Source organism: Tamandua tetradactyla, chromosome 7, assembly GCF_023851605.1.
Source record: "Tamandua tetradactyla isolate mTamTet1 chromosome 7, mTamTet1.pri, whole genome shotgun sequence".
Lineage (NCBI taxonomy): Eukaryota > Metazoa > Chordata > Mammalia > Pilosa > Myrmecophagidae > Tamandua > Tamandua tetradactyla.
In genome coordinates, this window is record NC_135333.1 from 40,793,820 (window position 1) to 40,810,802 (window position 16,983).

The window sequence follows — 16,983 nt, forward strand, 5'->3', positions numbered from 1 at the left end:
GGAAGTCAGGGCTCCACAAAGGTGGGGGGTGAAAAGAGCAGCTTATAAGGGTTTAGGACAAAGGCATTCCGTAGGATGTGAAAATAGAGTTTCAGCAGGGTCTTACGACACAGGTCTGGAATCAGTTATCAAGAGTGATGGAGGGAGGGGAGTTTCAATGCTTTATGATACCATATGTACATTCTTTTCCTGCCTGAGGAGGTCTTCTTACCTTCAACTTCTGTCCCCATCATGAAGGGGGCTACGTGAAATAACTTATTCTCAATACGGAAAGGGAGCCTCGTCCCTGGGGCTCCAAAATATAACAGCATTGAAAAATGTGAAAGAAAATCTTCAGAAGTATATGGATCCAGATGGTCCCTTGAAAAATGGTGATAATAGTGAAATAATGGTAACATTTATATAATGAAAATGTTTTGCAATATTTTCTGCAATAATGACACTCTTTCATATACTCCCTCCTTACAATGTGTAAATGTGATATTGATATTCATGGTTCAATTCTGAATCTACAGCTAAATTTTATTGACAATTCCAGTTGCTGCTCCCTCAGCAGTGTGCAATCTCTCCAAACTGAAATAATTAAAAACAATTTACAAACCATAATTACCCAGGAAAGGTTGTCTGATTTGGCACTAATGTTGACAGAACACAAATTACATGAAGATCTTTATCAAATGATGTCTAAGTTTGCCAGGGCTGCTGAAACAAAGTGCCACAGGCTCGTTGGTTTAAACCACAGAAATTTATTGTCTCACTGTTCTGGAGGCTAGCAGTCTGAAATCAAGGTGTGGGCAGGGCTGTGCTTCCTCTTAAAGGGGAGAACCAATGCCATGCCTCTCCCCGGCTTCTGGTGGGTGGCCAACAATCTGTGAGGTTCCTTGACTTGTAGCATAACTGAATCTCTGCCTCTGTCACATGTCTGTCTGTGTCTTACTGTGTCCAGTTTTCTCTGCTTATGAGGACATTCGTCATATTGGATTGAGGACCCACATAAATCCAGTTTGGCCTTAACTAATAACATCTTCAAAAATCCTACTTACAAATATGTTCACATTCACAGGATCAGGAGTTAGGATGTGAACATGTCTTTCTGGGGGACACAATTCAATCTGTAATACACGAACTCATGAATTTTCAGAAGCGAAGGCAAGAACATTTTTTATGGACTAATAATACATGGACTATGTATGTCTTTATAACTCACCCAAGCATCAATGACCCATCAAGAACACTCAGAGGTGCACAATAATAATTAAATTCAGTTATTGTTGATATTTTGCCAGTTTTCAGCTATATAAAATCATAACTTTACACGTAAAGCTATTTTTTATTTTGTCCCTTTATAAGGTATATTTGTCAAGGTAGGTGGACATAGCATGTTTTGTGTAGCAGTTAGTAAGCTTGTTTAAAAACTTTAAATATTAAGACATATGGTATGTTAACTTCTGTTTACACTCCCGCCCTGGACCCCACAGGTGTTAGGGATGGCCTTGCTGGGAAAATTCATTGCTTAAATTTTATAGAAATACATATTAAATGCTACATAAATATGCTCTTAAAAGAACACATTACAAGCTTTTTAATTGCAATATGGAACAAATATTGTACCTTATGAAATCTATTGTTCCTTGTGACTGTGAAAGAAAATCTGAAAATTGAGAGTAAGAGTTGAATGCAGACTAAAATCTGAGAGAAGATACTACTAAGGAGACAAAGAGGGGTACTGTCGAAGGTTTATTCCTTCTGCACCTCATTTCACTATTAAATACAATGCTATTCATCCCTTTCTCCATTTCTGTCAGTAAAATTGAGGTCTAAAGGCTTGCTTTTTGCTTTTAGTGCTAACTAACTCAATTCCATAGAAATAGGCCTTCAAAATGCAAGTCTTTATAATGAAAAAGAGATACAGGAAAAGCATGTCTCCTCTCCCCTGTAACTACAGATGGAGGGGTAGCTCCACATATAAAACTTGTTGAAACTGAGTTAATACGGGACTAAATTGAGAACAAAACCAAGAATTTTCATCTTGGTTTCTTATATGATGGAGAGACCAGGGAAGATATTCATGACTGCTGACAACTTGTTGGAAATACAACCTTACCCTTGGAAGTATGATTAGAATGAAAGAGTCTTCAAAGACTCTTTAGAAATTGTTACCATGTTCTGTGAAAATAACCTTTAAAAGAAATCCATCATTTTGATTTGTCTTATTAGATTCTTGTCTTCCTGATGATATTGTTGGCATCACTCAATTTCTAAACTGTGTAAGTATGTGTCATTCATTGCTCTATCAGGTTGTAAGAAGACCCCCAGCACACTGCCCTTTGTCAAAATGAATAATGGAAAAAGTCCCTTGATTGCTGGATATATATTTTTACCTCAGGAGTTGAGTCTTGTCTCCCTTGGCAGGAACCACAGCTGGCTGGCCCTGGTCCTTACTTGGCCCTCCTTAAGAGCTTGCTCCTGGACCACCTCTCCTGGTTCTCCCATCACCTGGGACTCCCTGAGGCCTCTGTGGCTGGGACTGCGCACTAGGCCCTGCATTTATAACTCTGATGTTCTCCTGCTGCGTAGCTCCAAGTCAGAGGTACTACCTGCATTGGCTATGTCATCAGGGAACACTTCTTTCCAGCGCTGGTGCTTGCCTCCTGTAAAGGGAAGCCAGCCAGTGGAAGCCTGAGCCTGTCTGGGCCCCTGGGGAGGGGCAGTGCCTTCAGCAGATTGGTAAATTTTGGAAGAACAGCTGTCATCAGTCTTTGCAGCTCCAAGGTGAGGCACACCAGCGTTGCCTACAATTGGTGGGTTAAGCTGCTTTGTTCTGTGGGTCAAAGATCTAGTGCATTTGACCAGATCACCTACTGGCTTCTCTGAGTAAAAAGGAATTACCTGGTCCCAAGTTTGATCTTTTTTCTCAACCTACTCAGAAGTCAAGTGGTGAAGAGGGATGCTGGATATGAAAGTGTGCTCTAGTCAGAACCCACGGGCCAGGATGCCCCCCAGCCCCCCCTACCAGGGGAGTTGGAAAGGCCAGATCTGACTTTCCGACACCCACCCTTTAACTGACCTGGGAGTGAGTCATTAAACCTCTTCATTTTCCCACCTGGCAGATAGAACCAGTCCTTACTCCAGCTTTGCAGACATTCCCTTAGGGAATACAATAAAAAATGTATGTGTATTGTGGAGATCCCAATGCAGCAATGGGTTATAAGGGGCCTAGCAATGGATAATGAATGCCTGATTTAGCTGTCTCCCTTTTCTGGCCCTCTGGGGAGCCTCTCACTCAGAAATCTCTGCCAGCCTCACAGAAGAATTTCACATTTTATTCTGATAGAGTTTAAAGTTGCATCCACATAGATGGACATGCTTCTGAGTGAAAAGATAACGGTTCTCTTAAACAACGAGCCAGATTTTCATCATTGTTCTTAAATAATCAACCATGCCATAAACCCCCAAATGCCTAAATCCTGGATGTTTTTTGTGCTATAGTCAATATATGTAACATTTACTATATTTCAATATGAATTCACACACACCTCTTTTTTTGTTGAACAAAAGCCATGCCTCTCGGTCAGAAAAGGTTACTACATTTTACATCTTTAACTTGCTATGGACTTAAGAAATAAACGGGAAGCCTCAGACTTCTGACTCCTGGCTCCCATCCCTGCATTCCCTAGCAAGAGGACCAAGACTGCAATTCCTAGCAGGGCTGAGGGGTCTGGGGCTCTGCAGGGAACCAGGAGCCCCTTGGCTTCCAGCCTGGGCTGAACAGAGGAGCTGCAGGAAAATGCTACTCCCGGGGTGGGACCTCCTCAGTGCTGAACTCCAAATTCGGTTCCCAAAAGTAGTGGTTCTGAGCTCTCTAAACTGCTGCAGGCACCAAAGAAATCAGGGCTACCTCTGTACCAGGAGTCATATGTGATACCCCTATAAGGGGAACTCCATCCAGCAATCCTCTCTCTGCAGAGACTACACAACACTCAGATGCACTCCTTTCAGGCTCCAGAGAACAGAGGTCAAGAGCAGGGCTATTCTGCCATGCATGAGGTGTGCACTGTGCAGGATTTGGAGAGAAAGCACAATGGGGCCATTTTAGCACTAGAGAACAAAACCTGGATAGCTCCTGAAACCATCATCAATCAAACTACAAGGTAAACCATTTTCTTCCCGTTAATGTTTCTGGTCTTCAGCCCCAGATACCTGTGGCTGTTCTTCTCTGGCTGCCCATAGAGCATGTCACTGAAGAACTCAGGCTCATCTTTGGCCCTAGATTGGCAGGTCAGATGGCGAAACACAGTCTGTAGCTTACGACACAGGTAGGTGATGGCCTCTACCTCGTCTGAGGGTTCCTCATACACGGGCTGTTTCATTTCCTCATAGGAAGACAAAATCACTGCCTGAAACAAGTTGATCAAGATGCAGATCATCACCAGCATAAAAGAGGAGAGGAACAGAACCCCAAGAACCCTGTTATTGGAAAATTTAGTGTTCTGGAAAGCTGACACACAATAGGAGAAGATTGTCTGAGTGGCATGAATCAAGTTACTGTAGTTCCACTCGTGCTGGCCGAACACCAGGTAGCCAAAGGCCATGTACACAAAGAAATACACAGACACCACCAAGGCCATGTGGCAGATGCCAGGAAGGGCAGTTTGGATGGCCCTCTGAGCCAGTCGCACATCGTAGAAGAATCTGGAATACCTGAGGGTTTTCAGAATGGTCAGAAATAACAGGAAACCTAAAATTATCCTCATGATGTGATCTATGTGAGAAACTGCATGAAATGGTATGAAGTCCTCAGGGTTGGACAAGTAAAATTGAATCACACCAGTGGTCAAGAAGTGTTTCCTGAAAAAAAGCACAATCAAGACAGTAAATATGCATTTTAAAGCAAAGTTGAGTAAATTATACACACTTTGCAGGTAGGAGGCTCCTTCATGCAGAATGATATAGCCCTCATCGACAATATAGGCAAAAAAAAAAATGAGAATGGCCAGGTACAAGTAGATTTCTACTGAAGCTTTTCGGTTGAATTCAGGAAGTGAGAAAGAGTACACGGATATACTTGTGTTTACAACCCCTAACTGAGACACCTCGAATATGACAGAAATGCTACAGAACAGATTTGCATCTGGGTTAAAAGTTGTGAGTTCCAAGATCACGGCCCATGTCTTCTCATCAAGCCAGTTGCTTCCTTGGAGTTCCCTGAGTCTCACTGTGGAATTAAACTGCTGCTGTTCTGGAAAAAAATAGAAGACATACCCTCCTGATCCATAGGTATGGAACAGTCCATAAGAATAATACACCCATTTCTTTTCTTGCGGCTTATAAGTAAACCCGTTGGTATCCTTATGGGCAGCCCGCCCACCCACTTCATTCCAAGAGCTAGAATAGTTTTTTGTGTCTTCTGGGTCAATACCATACTTGGGCTGACAGTGGATTTCCTTTCTGATGCTGTTTGGCATCAATATTTTGGCTGGCAGACACGCTTTTCCACCGGACTTGGCTCTGATTTGCCGCATCAATGGAAGGCCAAGGATTTTAGATGAGCTGTCGAGGAGAAATGTTGGATTCAGGTTATTGTGAAACAATGGCAGAAGGACTCTGTTTAGCCACCTGTAAATGTGCTCCAGCCTCGTCACTGTAGCGAGCTCCACAGAGAACTGATCGTGAATAAACTGGTTATAGTAAAAGCTGTTGGTGGAGTGCAGCAGGGTGACAAGGGTCAACAGGAGGGCTAGAAAGATGAAGTGGGTTAGGATGTAGCTCAGGAACAGGACAGCTCTCCTCTTGATCCTCTTCTTTCTTAGGAATATTCTGATTTCATCTTCTGTGAGGGGCTGGTACATCCTTGAGCCTCGGACTTGCATAATGTGCTGATGGAGTGCATGCATGTCACTCGGATCCCTCTTCATGCCCTGCAGCTTGAGCTCAGCGTAATGATACTTGGTTGCCCAAGAAAGGTTTTTACAGTACCTGGGCTGATGTGTTCTGAAACCTGACTGGAGTATAATTTTAAGTGGCTGCAGCAGAAAAATTGACTGAGAGAATGAGCAAAAAGATGCAAAGAGCCATTCTAATGATTTGCCATAGCCATAAGTCAGTCCATAAAATACAATAAAAAATGATGATACACTCGATATGGCAAAAACCAAGAACCATGCTATGTAAACACACCACCAGGGAAGAAGAATCATGGGCTTTTCTTCAGGGGGCTCAGGTTTCTGCTGGAAAGGGAATGCTTCAGAAGGCATGTCCCGAGTGTCTCCTCTGTTGCTGTTATTGGAATCTGTCACTGTCCTGGTGGTCTGTGGGACTTTCTTGAGCTTGCTTTGTGTTTTGAAGGTTACCTTGACGGACGCTTTAGGAAGTCCAAGTTTCTTCTTCCCAGATGAGAAGTTCTCAGCCTCACTGGCATGTTCCTGGGTGATTTCATGAGCATACCACTTTTCCAAATGTTCTTCCCAGTAGACATTTTGTTCTGCCATCAGGGGATACTCCTTAGGAGATACCTCATCTAGATTGACTTGAGGAGGCTTCTTTTGGGAATAGATGAACAAAAAGCTTACTATTAATTGCACAGGAACTGTAATTAAGGCACTTTCAATTCCAATCACCATTGATCTGATGTAGTGTGCCCCATTGAATTCAGTTTCTTCTTGTTGATTCAGATTAAAAAACATAATATTACAAAGAAGAGAGGATAGCAACAATGCCAAACAACAAGACAATCTTTGGAGTCTATTGAATGGTTTACTAACAACACTGGCAAAAATAGAGAACCACATGTGACTTTTCCCTAGCCTGTTAATGGCATCTATAAAGAAAAAGTCCTTCCTGGTTAGAGGCTCATCTGGGTGGGTAACATGAAATATTCTGTCCAAAGAGGTGTCAACAGAAAGCCATTTCTGGCAAATGAACAGCCAAATACATCTGCTAAACAGATTTTCCACTTTGATTCTACTTAAGTACCAACTGGGCGCTCTGCCCTCATTGTTGTGCCACACATGAATGGAATGGAGTTCTCCCAAGTCACTTTTTGTCGTTAGGAGGAAAGTATTGACACTTCCTCGATACAGAGTTGTATACTGTGGATGGCTTATGCAATGCACATCACTGATACTCTCTGTCCCCATAAGTTGGATAAAGACATTGGCCCTGGTCCCAGACCCGCAACGACTTCCTGTAAAAATAGTGACCAGGTAGCATGTGCTATCGTAAGGATCGTTATCGGGTAGAACTATCACATGTTCCCTAAGAAACTGGTCCGTTTCATCTTTGTGCAAGGCCCAGAAAGCCAGGGCTATGTACATGAGCATAATAAAAAGCACTGTGAGGAGGGTGACAGGGTTCTGATGAACGTTCCTGATCACCTCTAACTGGAGATCCACGTGATTAGGCATCACAAACACTGTGGCTGTCAGGAAGCGTATATGCAACTGAAAGCTGGCCTGATTTGCAGGGTCGAGCTGCCGCTTGGCCCTTGCTGTGTTCTTGCAGATACAGTGCACTCTGTCCCAGGAGGTGTGCTCTCCAAGAATGCAACTATCTTCTCTCCATTCACTCTGGATCCCATACATGTCCAAGCAGTGAACGCTGAAAAGAGAAATTCTCACTAGCTTGTCATTGGGCTTCATGACGAATCGAGGTGCCTGCAGAACCATGGATATGACATACCTGGGCGAGTTGCTGTGCTGAGCCATCACTTGCAGCAGGGACTGCGGAAGGCAAACCACACGTGCGTGCTTCACTGCACAGGGTGGGTCAAACAGGCCACTCTGGTTGGCAGTCGGGGGCATGTCGTGGGGCACGAGGAAAGTGGCAACCAGAGCAGTGGGGGACACGTGGCCTCCTACATACACCAGTGCCTGGAACAACACGGTCACTTCGGTCACAATGTGGACCAACACCTCCCTCACTGCGCCACTGTCCACTTCAAAGTGGAATGCCCCTGTTGTCTTTTTCAAGGACTCGTCAACCTCATCGCGCTTGTTGTTGGGGCCCACTGTGAGGTTGAAAGCTGCGAAGGTTAAGTGTTTTCTGATGAGGTGGACTTCCACTGCATCAGGTGTGGTCTCCATCATGTCACCATTGGCTTTGACGCCTGTCATTCTAAATCCAACCACCTCTGTCGAAATGTTTTGCCCATAACTTAACCAAGGAAAGGGGTCATTTACAAATTCACAAGTCATCGTAGAGATTAGGGCATTTGCAGGCAAATCGGGAGCAGTGCTTACATTCAATATTGGGTAAAAACAATTTCGGCAGTGTGTCTCATTTTTTAAGAAGTTGGTAACATCCCACTTTTCAATTTTCTTTAAGTACATGTTAAAATTGGGGGTCCTCACTACAGTCATTTCATTCTCTGGCACTTTACAAAGCAAGATTGTGTCTGCTATAGATTCTAGTATTTCAAAAGGAGGTTGAAAAACCTCATGATAAGAAGTCATGTTAAGGAGATTGGACAAACTAGTTGATATTCCAGTGCTCACAATTTCTATTTGTTCGGAATGAAAGCTTTTATCTCCTTGCTGATACTTTTGGAGTGCTTGACTTGCTTGCCTTAGCCTCACTTGGACAAGTTTCTGAGCAACTTGGGTGAATTCAGAACCTTTCTGGGATAATTCAGTAATAGTCATAACCATCTGGTTTATTTCCACCAAAGTGGTTGCAGGAAGATTGAAGGACTGGTTGACAAGGTGTTCTCGGAGATTGGCTTTGTCAGCTTGGGGAATTAATTCAGGCTTCATGCTATTCAAAACAGAGGCTACTACGTATATTAAATAACCTGCAGATAAAAACTCCTGCTTTTGAAGCAAAGAAGACAGCAGTGAATTCGATCCCATAGTGAAATTGAGTAACTCACTCAACACAGTCCTTGGTGAGTTTTTATCAGTAGGAGAATGTACAGTGGCGTACAAAGTCACCTGAGAGAAAGCTCCCAGAGAGTCAAACACCTGAACATACAACTTCACGGCATAGTGATTGGCCAACACCCCAACAGGGAGAAAAAAAGAGGGTGTTGTAGACTCAGTTCCCAAATACAGGGTGGCTCCCAAGGTGTTCTCTTTTACAGAACTTATTTCACTAACACCTTGCAAATCAGAAACTATCATTTTATATGTAAGAGGGATGTTCTTATCTGTAAAATTACTACAATGGACAACAAATTTAGTATAAATTGCAATTCCCTTAGCTGGATCAATTTTGCATTCTCCGATTTTTGGAACTTGGTTAATAATAAAGGAATACCTGAAGTATAAGCTCACGCCACCCCAGGTGGCTAGATGGACAGACATCTTAAGCCTGACTTCATTAAAATACCTAAAAGCAAAAGCTTTTACAGATACATAAGCACCACTCCTCCCTGTGGCAGTGTGCTTTGCCCAGTCAAATAGTATCTCATGATCTAAAGGCGACAAGACTGACCATTCATAGAATACGCGGCTTGTTGCACAATTTGTGCAATTTAAGAACAGAGAAAACCTATCTGATATGAGTAAATGGCTATTACAATTTTCGATACATGAAATTTTTGCTGAAGGTGCTGGTCCTTGGAGCACCTGGACTCTTCGATCAGAAAAAGCTTTCCTATCACTCTTCTGTATTAACATTCTAAAAAAATATACTCGGTGACCTTGAAGTGTTTCTGGCAGAAGTGTTAGTACAGGGCCAGTCACACCTGTCCACCTCAGATTAGTCTGCTGTGGGTGACAAACTTCCTTGCTCATCACTGTTATATTATCTTTACCATAGTTTCTGGAATTTGTGGTACAGTACCAAAAAAAATTGAGTCCCTCTAATGGGTTGTCTGCATCTGGATCAGAGGACATTGTTCCATCCAGAACCAGCCTGTCTGTGAAATTCATTATTATGTTGGAATCCCCAAGAATAACTGCGTTCAGAAGACTTCTAAAAATCTCTACATGAATGTAATCTGAGTCTTTGACCACTTGCATTCCGGGATCACTTGTAATAATGGATACTATGAAATTAAACACATAAAACCCCAAAGGTAGAGAAGACTTGGGGATATGTATAGATGATGAGTTTTTCTTGGTCTGGAGTTGTGGCACATCCAGAGGGTTAGCCCAGTCGGGCTCAGAGAAAGTAGGAGACACAGAAAAGATCTGCCAATACTGATCGATGACGAGGGCGCTTAGGCAGTCAATCTCCACGGTGGCGTTGATGGTAGCTTCCGTCTTCCTGGTCAACCGCACATGAGATAGGTTTTTGTCCATATTGATCTTTACCTGGTTGATCAGACAGGGTTTCAGCTGACAGGACACTTTTGACTCCATGGCTTTGGAAGTGTGCCCGTTGACGGCTTCTAGAATAACAGGCTTGGGTCCGTCTGTAGGACAACTGGTTTGGGCCACAAAGCCCGCGGAGGAGTTGGGGCCCAAAGGCAGGATGGAGCGTGCAGTGAAGCGCGCGGCAGAGGTGGCATCGCGGTAGAGTCGCGTTTCCCCAGGCCCGAGCAGCCCGAGGTGGAAAGTCCATTCCAGGGGCCGGAGCCCGTGCCGCAGGAGCGCGGACCACAGCAGGCAGACCCGGCCCTGGGGCGCCGAGAGGTGCACGTCGACGTCTGTGGGCGCCGCAGGCCTCCCGAGGGCGCGGCGGGCCCGGAGCAGGACGTGCACGCGGAGGCAGTACCAGCGCGGCCCCGTCGAGGCCCGACAGCGCAGCCGCCCGGGGCCGGGGGGCCGCAGGGACAGGTCGCGGCCCAACCGGGAGCCCCCGCCACCGCAGAAATAGAGGTTGCGGCGGCCGCTCAGGAGGACGCCGCCCTCCGGGGCCGTGCGGGGCTGCAGGCTGAGGTGGGCGCGGCCGCCCAGCACTCCGAAGCCCAGGGCGCCCCACAGTGAGCCCAGCTTGGCGGCTTCGCCCCACACCGGGAAGCAGGACTGACCCTCTGGCGAGGCGGGCGTCCCGGCGATGGCGGCTCGGGCCCCCCGATCAGCCGGGGCCGGTGGGAGGCAGCCCAGGCCCGGGCCGAGGCCCAGGCTGAGGAGGAGGAGCGCGGGCCCAGGCCGCATGGCGCCCGCCTGTGGGAACCTGGGAGCGCCCCAGGAGGCGCGGGCCCAACGGTCGCGGGGTCGCGAGGACTGCCGGGTCGCGGGGGTTTTGCGGGCAGCGGGGAAGGGGACGTTGCGGGAGTCCGGGGACCAGCGGGGATGGGGTGGGTGCGGGTGGGGAGAGGACACCGGGCAAGGCTGCGGACGCCGGATTCCCACGCGTGTGGAGGCCCCGCGGATCAGGGATTGAATTCGGCTCAGTTTCCTGACGCACCAAGAGGGCCCGGTAGGAGGAATCCCATCCCTTCTGGAAAACCAGTTACAAAACGGTGGAAATGGAGAGGACCCGTGATCTCTCTGTACAAACAGGGAGGTCTGACTTTGAATTTCTTACTTGGATTTACTTTGCTCTTTGTTTTCTAGTTTCTTAAAGTGAAACATTAGGTCATTTCCTTTTTGCCTTTAAAGCTGTATGTTTCCCAGCAAACATTGCTTTACTGCATCCCTCATATTTATTGTATTTTTGTTATTATTCAGTTCAAAATATTTTAATTTCCTTTGTGTTTTGGCTTTCACCCTGGAAATTATTTAGAAATTATTTTTAATTTCTGGATATGTGAAGTGTTTAAAGATACCTTATGATTATAGATTTCTAATTCCGTTGTGTTCAGAAAACACATTCTGCATGGTTTTTATCCTTTTGAATGTACTGAAACTTGTTTCAAGGCCTGTGAAATGGTGTCAGTGTGAAATGTTCCACCTGCACTTAAAAAGAATGGGTGTTCTGCTGTGGTCAAGTGGAGTGCTCCATGGACATCCATTAGATCAAGGTGGTTGGTAGTGTTCAAGTCTTTTATGTCTTTTCTGGGTTCTTGTCTAGTTTTATAAATTGCTGAGAGAGGGTATTAGTATCTCCCACTGTTATTGTAGAATAATCTATTTCATTCTTTTATTCTGTCAATTTTACCTCATATCTGTTGGGACTCTGTTAGGTATGTTTACATATGCAGTTTTATCTTCCTGAAGAATTTCTCTCTTTGTAATTATTTAATAATTATTATATATCTCTCTTTATCTCTGGTAATACTCTTTGTTTCAAAGTATGTTTTACCTGATGTAAAAATTGCCACATGTTCTAGGTTGCTAGCTGCTGAAATGCCATATACCAGAAACAGAATGGCTTTTAAAAGGGGGAATTTATTAAGTTGCAAGACCACAGTTCAAAGACCATGAAAATGTCCCATCTAAAGCAAGGCTATAGAAATGTCCAAATGTAGGCACCAACAAGAGGTTTCCTTCACTCAAGAACGGCTGATGATGTTCAGGGTTTTTCTCTCAACTGAGAAGGCACATGGTGAACATGGCGACATCTGCTAACGTTCTCTCCAAGCTTCTTGTTTCTTGAATCTCCACTATGGGCCTTTTCCTTCTTCATCTCCAAGGGTCTCTGGCTGTGTGGGCTCTAGCATCTCTGGTGGCTATAAAGCTTTTTCCAAAATGTTTCCCTTTAAAGGATTTTAGTTAACTGATTAATCAAGACACACCTGGAATGGGTGGAGTCACATCTCCCTCTCATCAAAGATTAATAACCACAATCATGTGTGTCACATCTCCGTGTAGATAATCTAAGTTTCCAACCTACAGTACTGAATAGGGTTTAAAAGAAACAGCTGCCTCCACAAGATGGATCAGGATTAAAACATGGCTTTTCTAGGGTACATAATCCTTTCAAACTGCCACATCACACTACCCTTCTTGTTTCTGTTTATATGGCATATCTTTTGTCATACCTTTATTTTCAACTTATCTATGTCTTTATATTTAAACTGTTTTTTTTTGTAGGCAACATATAACTGTTAGTTTCTGCCTTTTAATTGAAGTATTAAAGCTATCAACATTTAATGTAATTATTGATAATGGTTGGATTTAGGGCCAACCTAGTTATTATTTGCTGTCTGATTATCCCCCCCTGTTTTTTGTTCCCTCAGTCCCAATTAATTCATTTAGCATTAATCATTCCATATATATTTCTTGATCACCTACTATGTGCCAGGTATTTTTCTATGAATTAGTCCTAGTCCTGGTACTCTTGGATCTTCCATTATAGTGTGGATGAGAGACAATAAAAAATTCAAAGAAAGCTAAAATGTATATGACTTTAGGTATAATGAGTTGTATGAAGGAAAAGAAGGCAGGGTGAGAGATAGGAATGGGGATGATTTAGTAGAGTTAGGGAGCCAGCAGGTCTGCATGAAATGAGGGAGCAGGACTTCCAAAGAACTAGGGAATAGCACTCTTATATAAGCACAAAAGCACAGAGGCAGGAAAGAGAAAGAGAGTTAGTAGTGTGGCTGGAGTGAGGAGAGTGAATGGTAGGAGACGGAGTTGGAGAGATGGCCAAAGACCAGAGCATGTAGGGTCTTGTAGGCCGTGGTGAGATTTTCAAATTTTATTTTGAGTGGATTGGGAAGCCAATACAGGGTTTTGAGCTGGGAAGGGACTTGATCAGATTTTCACTTTGATGTGTGGGAAATAGATGGTAGGTGGGCAGGGGCTGAAGAAGGGAGATCAATTAGGAGGGGACCAGCCTAATCACAAGGATAGGCCTGCCTGCTGGATAGACAAACAGAACATAAGTGAGACGCGCTTGATTTGGGGTGGTGGTGGAGGCAGGGAGTGCTGGCGGGACTCAGAAAAGGTGGCGTTTGTTAGTGGATTATTGTCAGCAGAACTGGCTACATAATTAGTGGGTGTGCAAATTGAAAATTCAGCGTCCTTAGCCAAAACGTATTAAGAATTTCAAGATGGCAGCAGCAGAGCATTAAACCAAGTGTGGGCCCTTCTTAGTGTGGGAACCTGTACAACTGTACAGGATGCTCATCCATGAAGCTGACCCTGGATTTTAGATTTGAGTGGCCTTCATCAGAGCCGCTGCCATTGACCCCAGGCCCTTTGGGCTGAAGGTCAGGGGGCCTCCAGGAAGGCCTGGTCACTCGCAGAGGTAAGGGTGAGGGGAGGGGAAATGCCATCTCCTACTGACAGTGGTTTCCAAAGACTCTCCTGGCCTACTTCTTCAATCTCCACTCTGAAGAGGGTGCTGGATGAGGCTTGTTCATGGGGCCCTGTGGGGGCGGCCGGCCCCTCACTGTGGGCTGTGGGAGCCTCCCGCCACCCAGTTTTATTCTTGGTATTTGTGGGGTCTGCTCTTTGTACATGAGTGGGATGGCTGAGTGTCGGTAGATGGGCATCTTCACTTTTACCACCCAGGTACCACCAGATGGTTCTCCCAGGTTTGACCAATTCAAACCTGGCTGGGGGGGAGGGGGGAGTTTCTCGCCACGGGCACAAAATTTAAAGGGATGCCAGAAAACACAGTAATCAAGACAATCGTTTTGTTTATTAAGTTCACATACCATAAAACTAACCATTTGAAAGTGTACAATTCAGTGGCATTTAGTACATTCACAAATTGTACTAAATGGTTGTACAACTATCACTTCTATCTAGTTCAAAACATTTTCTTCACCCCAAAAAGAAACCTATACCCATTAAGCAATCACTCCCCATTCCCCCCAACCCCCAGCCTCTGGCAACCCTTAATCTACTTTTGGTCTCTGTGGATTTGCCAGTCCTGGATATTTCATATAAATGGGACCATACAATATGTGTCATTTTGTGCTGGCTTCCTATACTTAGCATAATGTTTTCAAGGTTCATCCATGTTGTAACTTGTATCAGTACTTCATTCCTTTTTTAAAATGGTGAGAAAGGGGTAAAATTCAACTTCCTCAAGTGGAGAATTCTTGATATTTTCACAAGTGTTGGGAACAACCAAAGCAAAGGGCTGAGCCCCCAATCTTGGGGTTTGTTCATATGAAACTTAACCCCACAAAGGATAGACTAAGCCTACTTAAAATTAGGCCTAAGAATCACCCCCAAGAGAACCTCTTCTGTTGCTCAGATTGGCCTCTCTCTCTCAGCCAACACAACAAGCATACTCACTGCCCTCTCCCTCTCTTCGTAGGTCATGACTCCCAGGAGTGTGGACCTTCCCGGCAACGTGAGACGGAAACCCTAGAATGAGCTGGAACTCAGCACCAAGGGATTGAGAAAACCTTCATGACCAAAAAGGGAAAGAGAGACATGAGACAAAATAAAGTGTCAGTGGCTGAGAGATTCTAGACAGAGTCGAGAGGCTATCTTGGAGGGTATTCTTATGCATTATATAGATATAATATGATTTTCAGTTAAGGTGTAATGGAGAGGCTGGAGGGAACTGCCTGAAAATGTAGAGCTGTGTTCCAACAGACATGTTTCTTGAAGATGATTGTATAATGATACAGCTTTTGCAACGTGACTATGTGATTGTGAAAACCTTGTGTCTGATGCTTCTTTTATCTACCTTATGGACAGATGAGTAAAACATATGGATTAAAAATAAACAATAGGGGGAACAAATGTTAAAATAAATTTAGTAGATTGAAATGCTAGTGATCAATGAAAGGGAGGGGTAAAGATGTGGTATGTATGATTTTTTTTCTTTTTATTTCTTTTTCTGAATTGGTGCAAATGTTCTAAGAAATTATCACAATGATGAATATACAACTATGTGATGGAAAAAAAGGAATGTTCATATTGTATGTTGATTGGTTTTATTAATAAAAATTCTTAAAAATTTTTGTTGTGGTAATACAATATACAATATATAATATATATAATATAAATATACAATACAAAATTTCCCATTTTAACCACTTTTGTGTGTACAATACAGTGACACTAATTAGGTTAACAAGATTGTACTCCCATCACCACCATCCATTACCAAAACTTTCTCATTAACCCAAAGAGGAACTCCACATCCTTTAAGCATTAACTTCCCCAGCCCCTAACCTACCTCTGGTAACCTGCAATCTACTTTCTATCTCTAAGAATTTGCTTATTCTAGGTATTTCATATAAGTGAAGTCATATAATGTTTGTCTTCTTGTGTCTGACTTATTTCTCTCAAGATGATGTCTTCAAAAGTTTAACTGTGTTGCAGTATGTATCAATATTTTGTTCTCTTATATGACTTTTTATTCCATTGTATGGAGAGATCGGTTTGCTTATCCATTCATCTGTTGATGGACACTTGGGTTGCTTCCATCTTTTGCCTTTGCCCATTTTTTTTTGTATGCTATATGGTGGGGATCACAGTTTATTCTTTTTCCATGCCACTATCCTGTTATTGTAGCACCATATGTTGAATTTTTGTGTTGTTGCTTTTGGGAAGTGCACTGGCCGGGAATCGAACCCTTGTCTCTGGCACAGGAGGTGAGAATTCTACCACTGAACTACCATTGCAGTCCCTGCCTTTGCCCATTTTTAAATTGGGTTGTTTGTCTTTTTGTTGTTGAATTGTAGGAGTTCTTTGTATATTCTGCACTATTACACCATTATTAGATGTTTGGTTTCCAAATATTTTCTCCCATTTTATAGGTTGTCTTTTTATTTTCTTGATAATATCCTTTGATGCACCAAAAATTTTTAATTTTGTTGAAGACCAATTTATCTATTTTTCCTTTTGTGCTTACACTTTGGTATAAAGTCTAAGCATCCATTCCCTAATACAACGTCCTCAAGATATTTCCCTATGTTTTCTCCCAAAAGTTTGCTATTAAGGCAAAACAAATATTTTAATGCCATATTTTTGAAAATCAAAATTAATGCAAAAAATCCATGAACAAAATATCAACATTTAAAATAAGGATGCTATCCCACCTTGTACCTGTACCACTCCCCTCACTCACCCCAAAATCAGCCAGGTGGTGGGTCAGGGAGGTGTAGATTAAATTAGAGAGTAGACCAGGCCGGAGCAGGTTTGGGGCTGGCTGTTAGCAGCACTCACAGACAGAGAGAACCTGACACTCAGGGAGAGCTTTCTGGGCAAAGTACTTCAGAAAGCAGGGCGGACAAGACCCAGA

At 43.6% G+C, this 16,983-nt stretch overlaps 1 protein-coding gene across 1 annotated transcript; it reads right to left on the reverse strand.

Annotated features, from left to right (window-relative positions):
* Positions 1-3,302: 3,302 nt before the first annotated feature.
* On the reverse strand, positions 3,303-11,076 carry PKDREJ (polycystin family receptor for egg jelly). Its single transcript, XM_077169174.1, has one exon. It carries the CDS (start codon positions 11,037-11,039, stop codon positions 4,140-4,142), a length of 6,900 nt encoding a protein of 2,299 aa, XP_077025289.1. The 5' UTR covers positions 11,040-11,076; the 3' UTR covers positions 3,303-4,139.
* Between the last annotated feature and the right edge of the window lie 5,907 nt (positions 11,077-16,983).

Excerpts from the sequence above, each read along its gene's own strand:
- PKDREJ (XM_077169174.1), bottom strand. The coding sequence starts at position 11,039 with ATGCGGCCTGGGCCCGCGCTCCTCCTCCTCAGCCTGGGCCTCGGCCCG.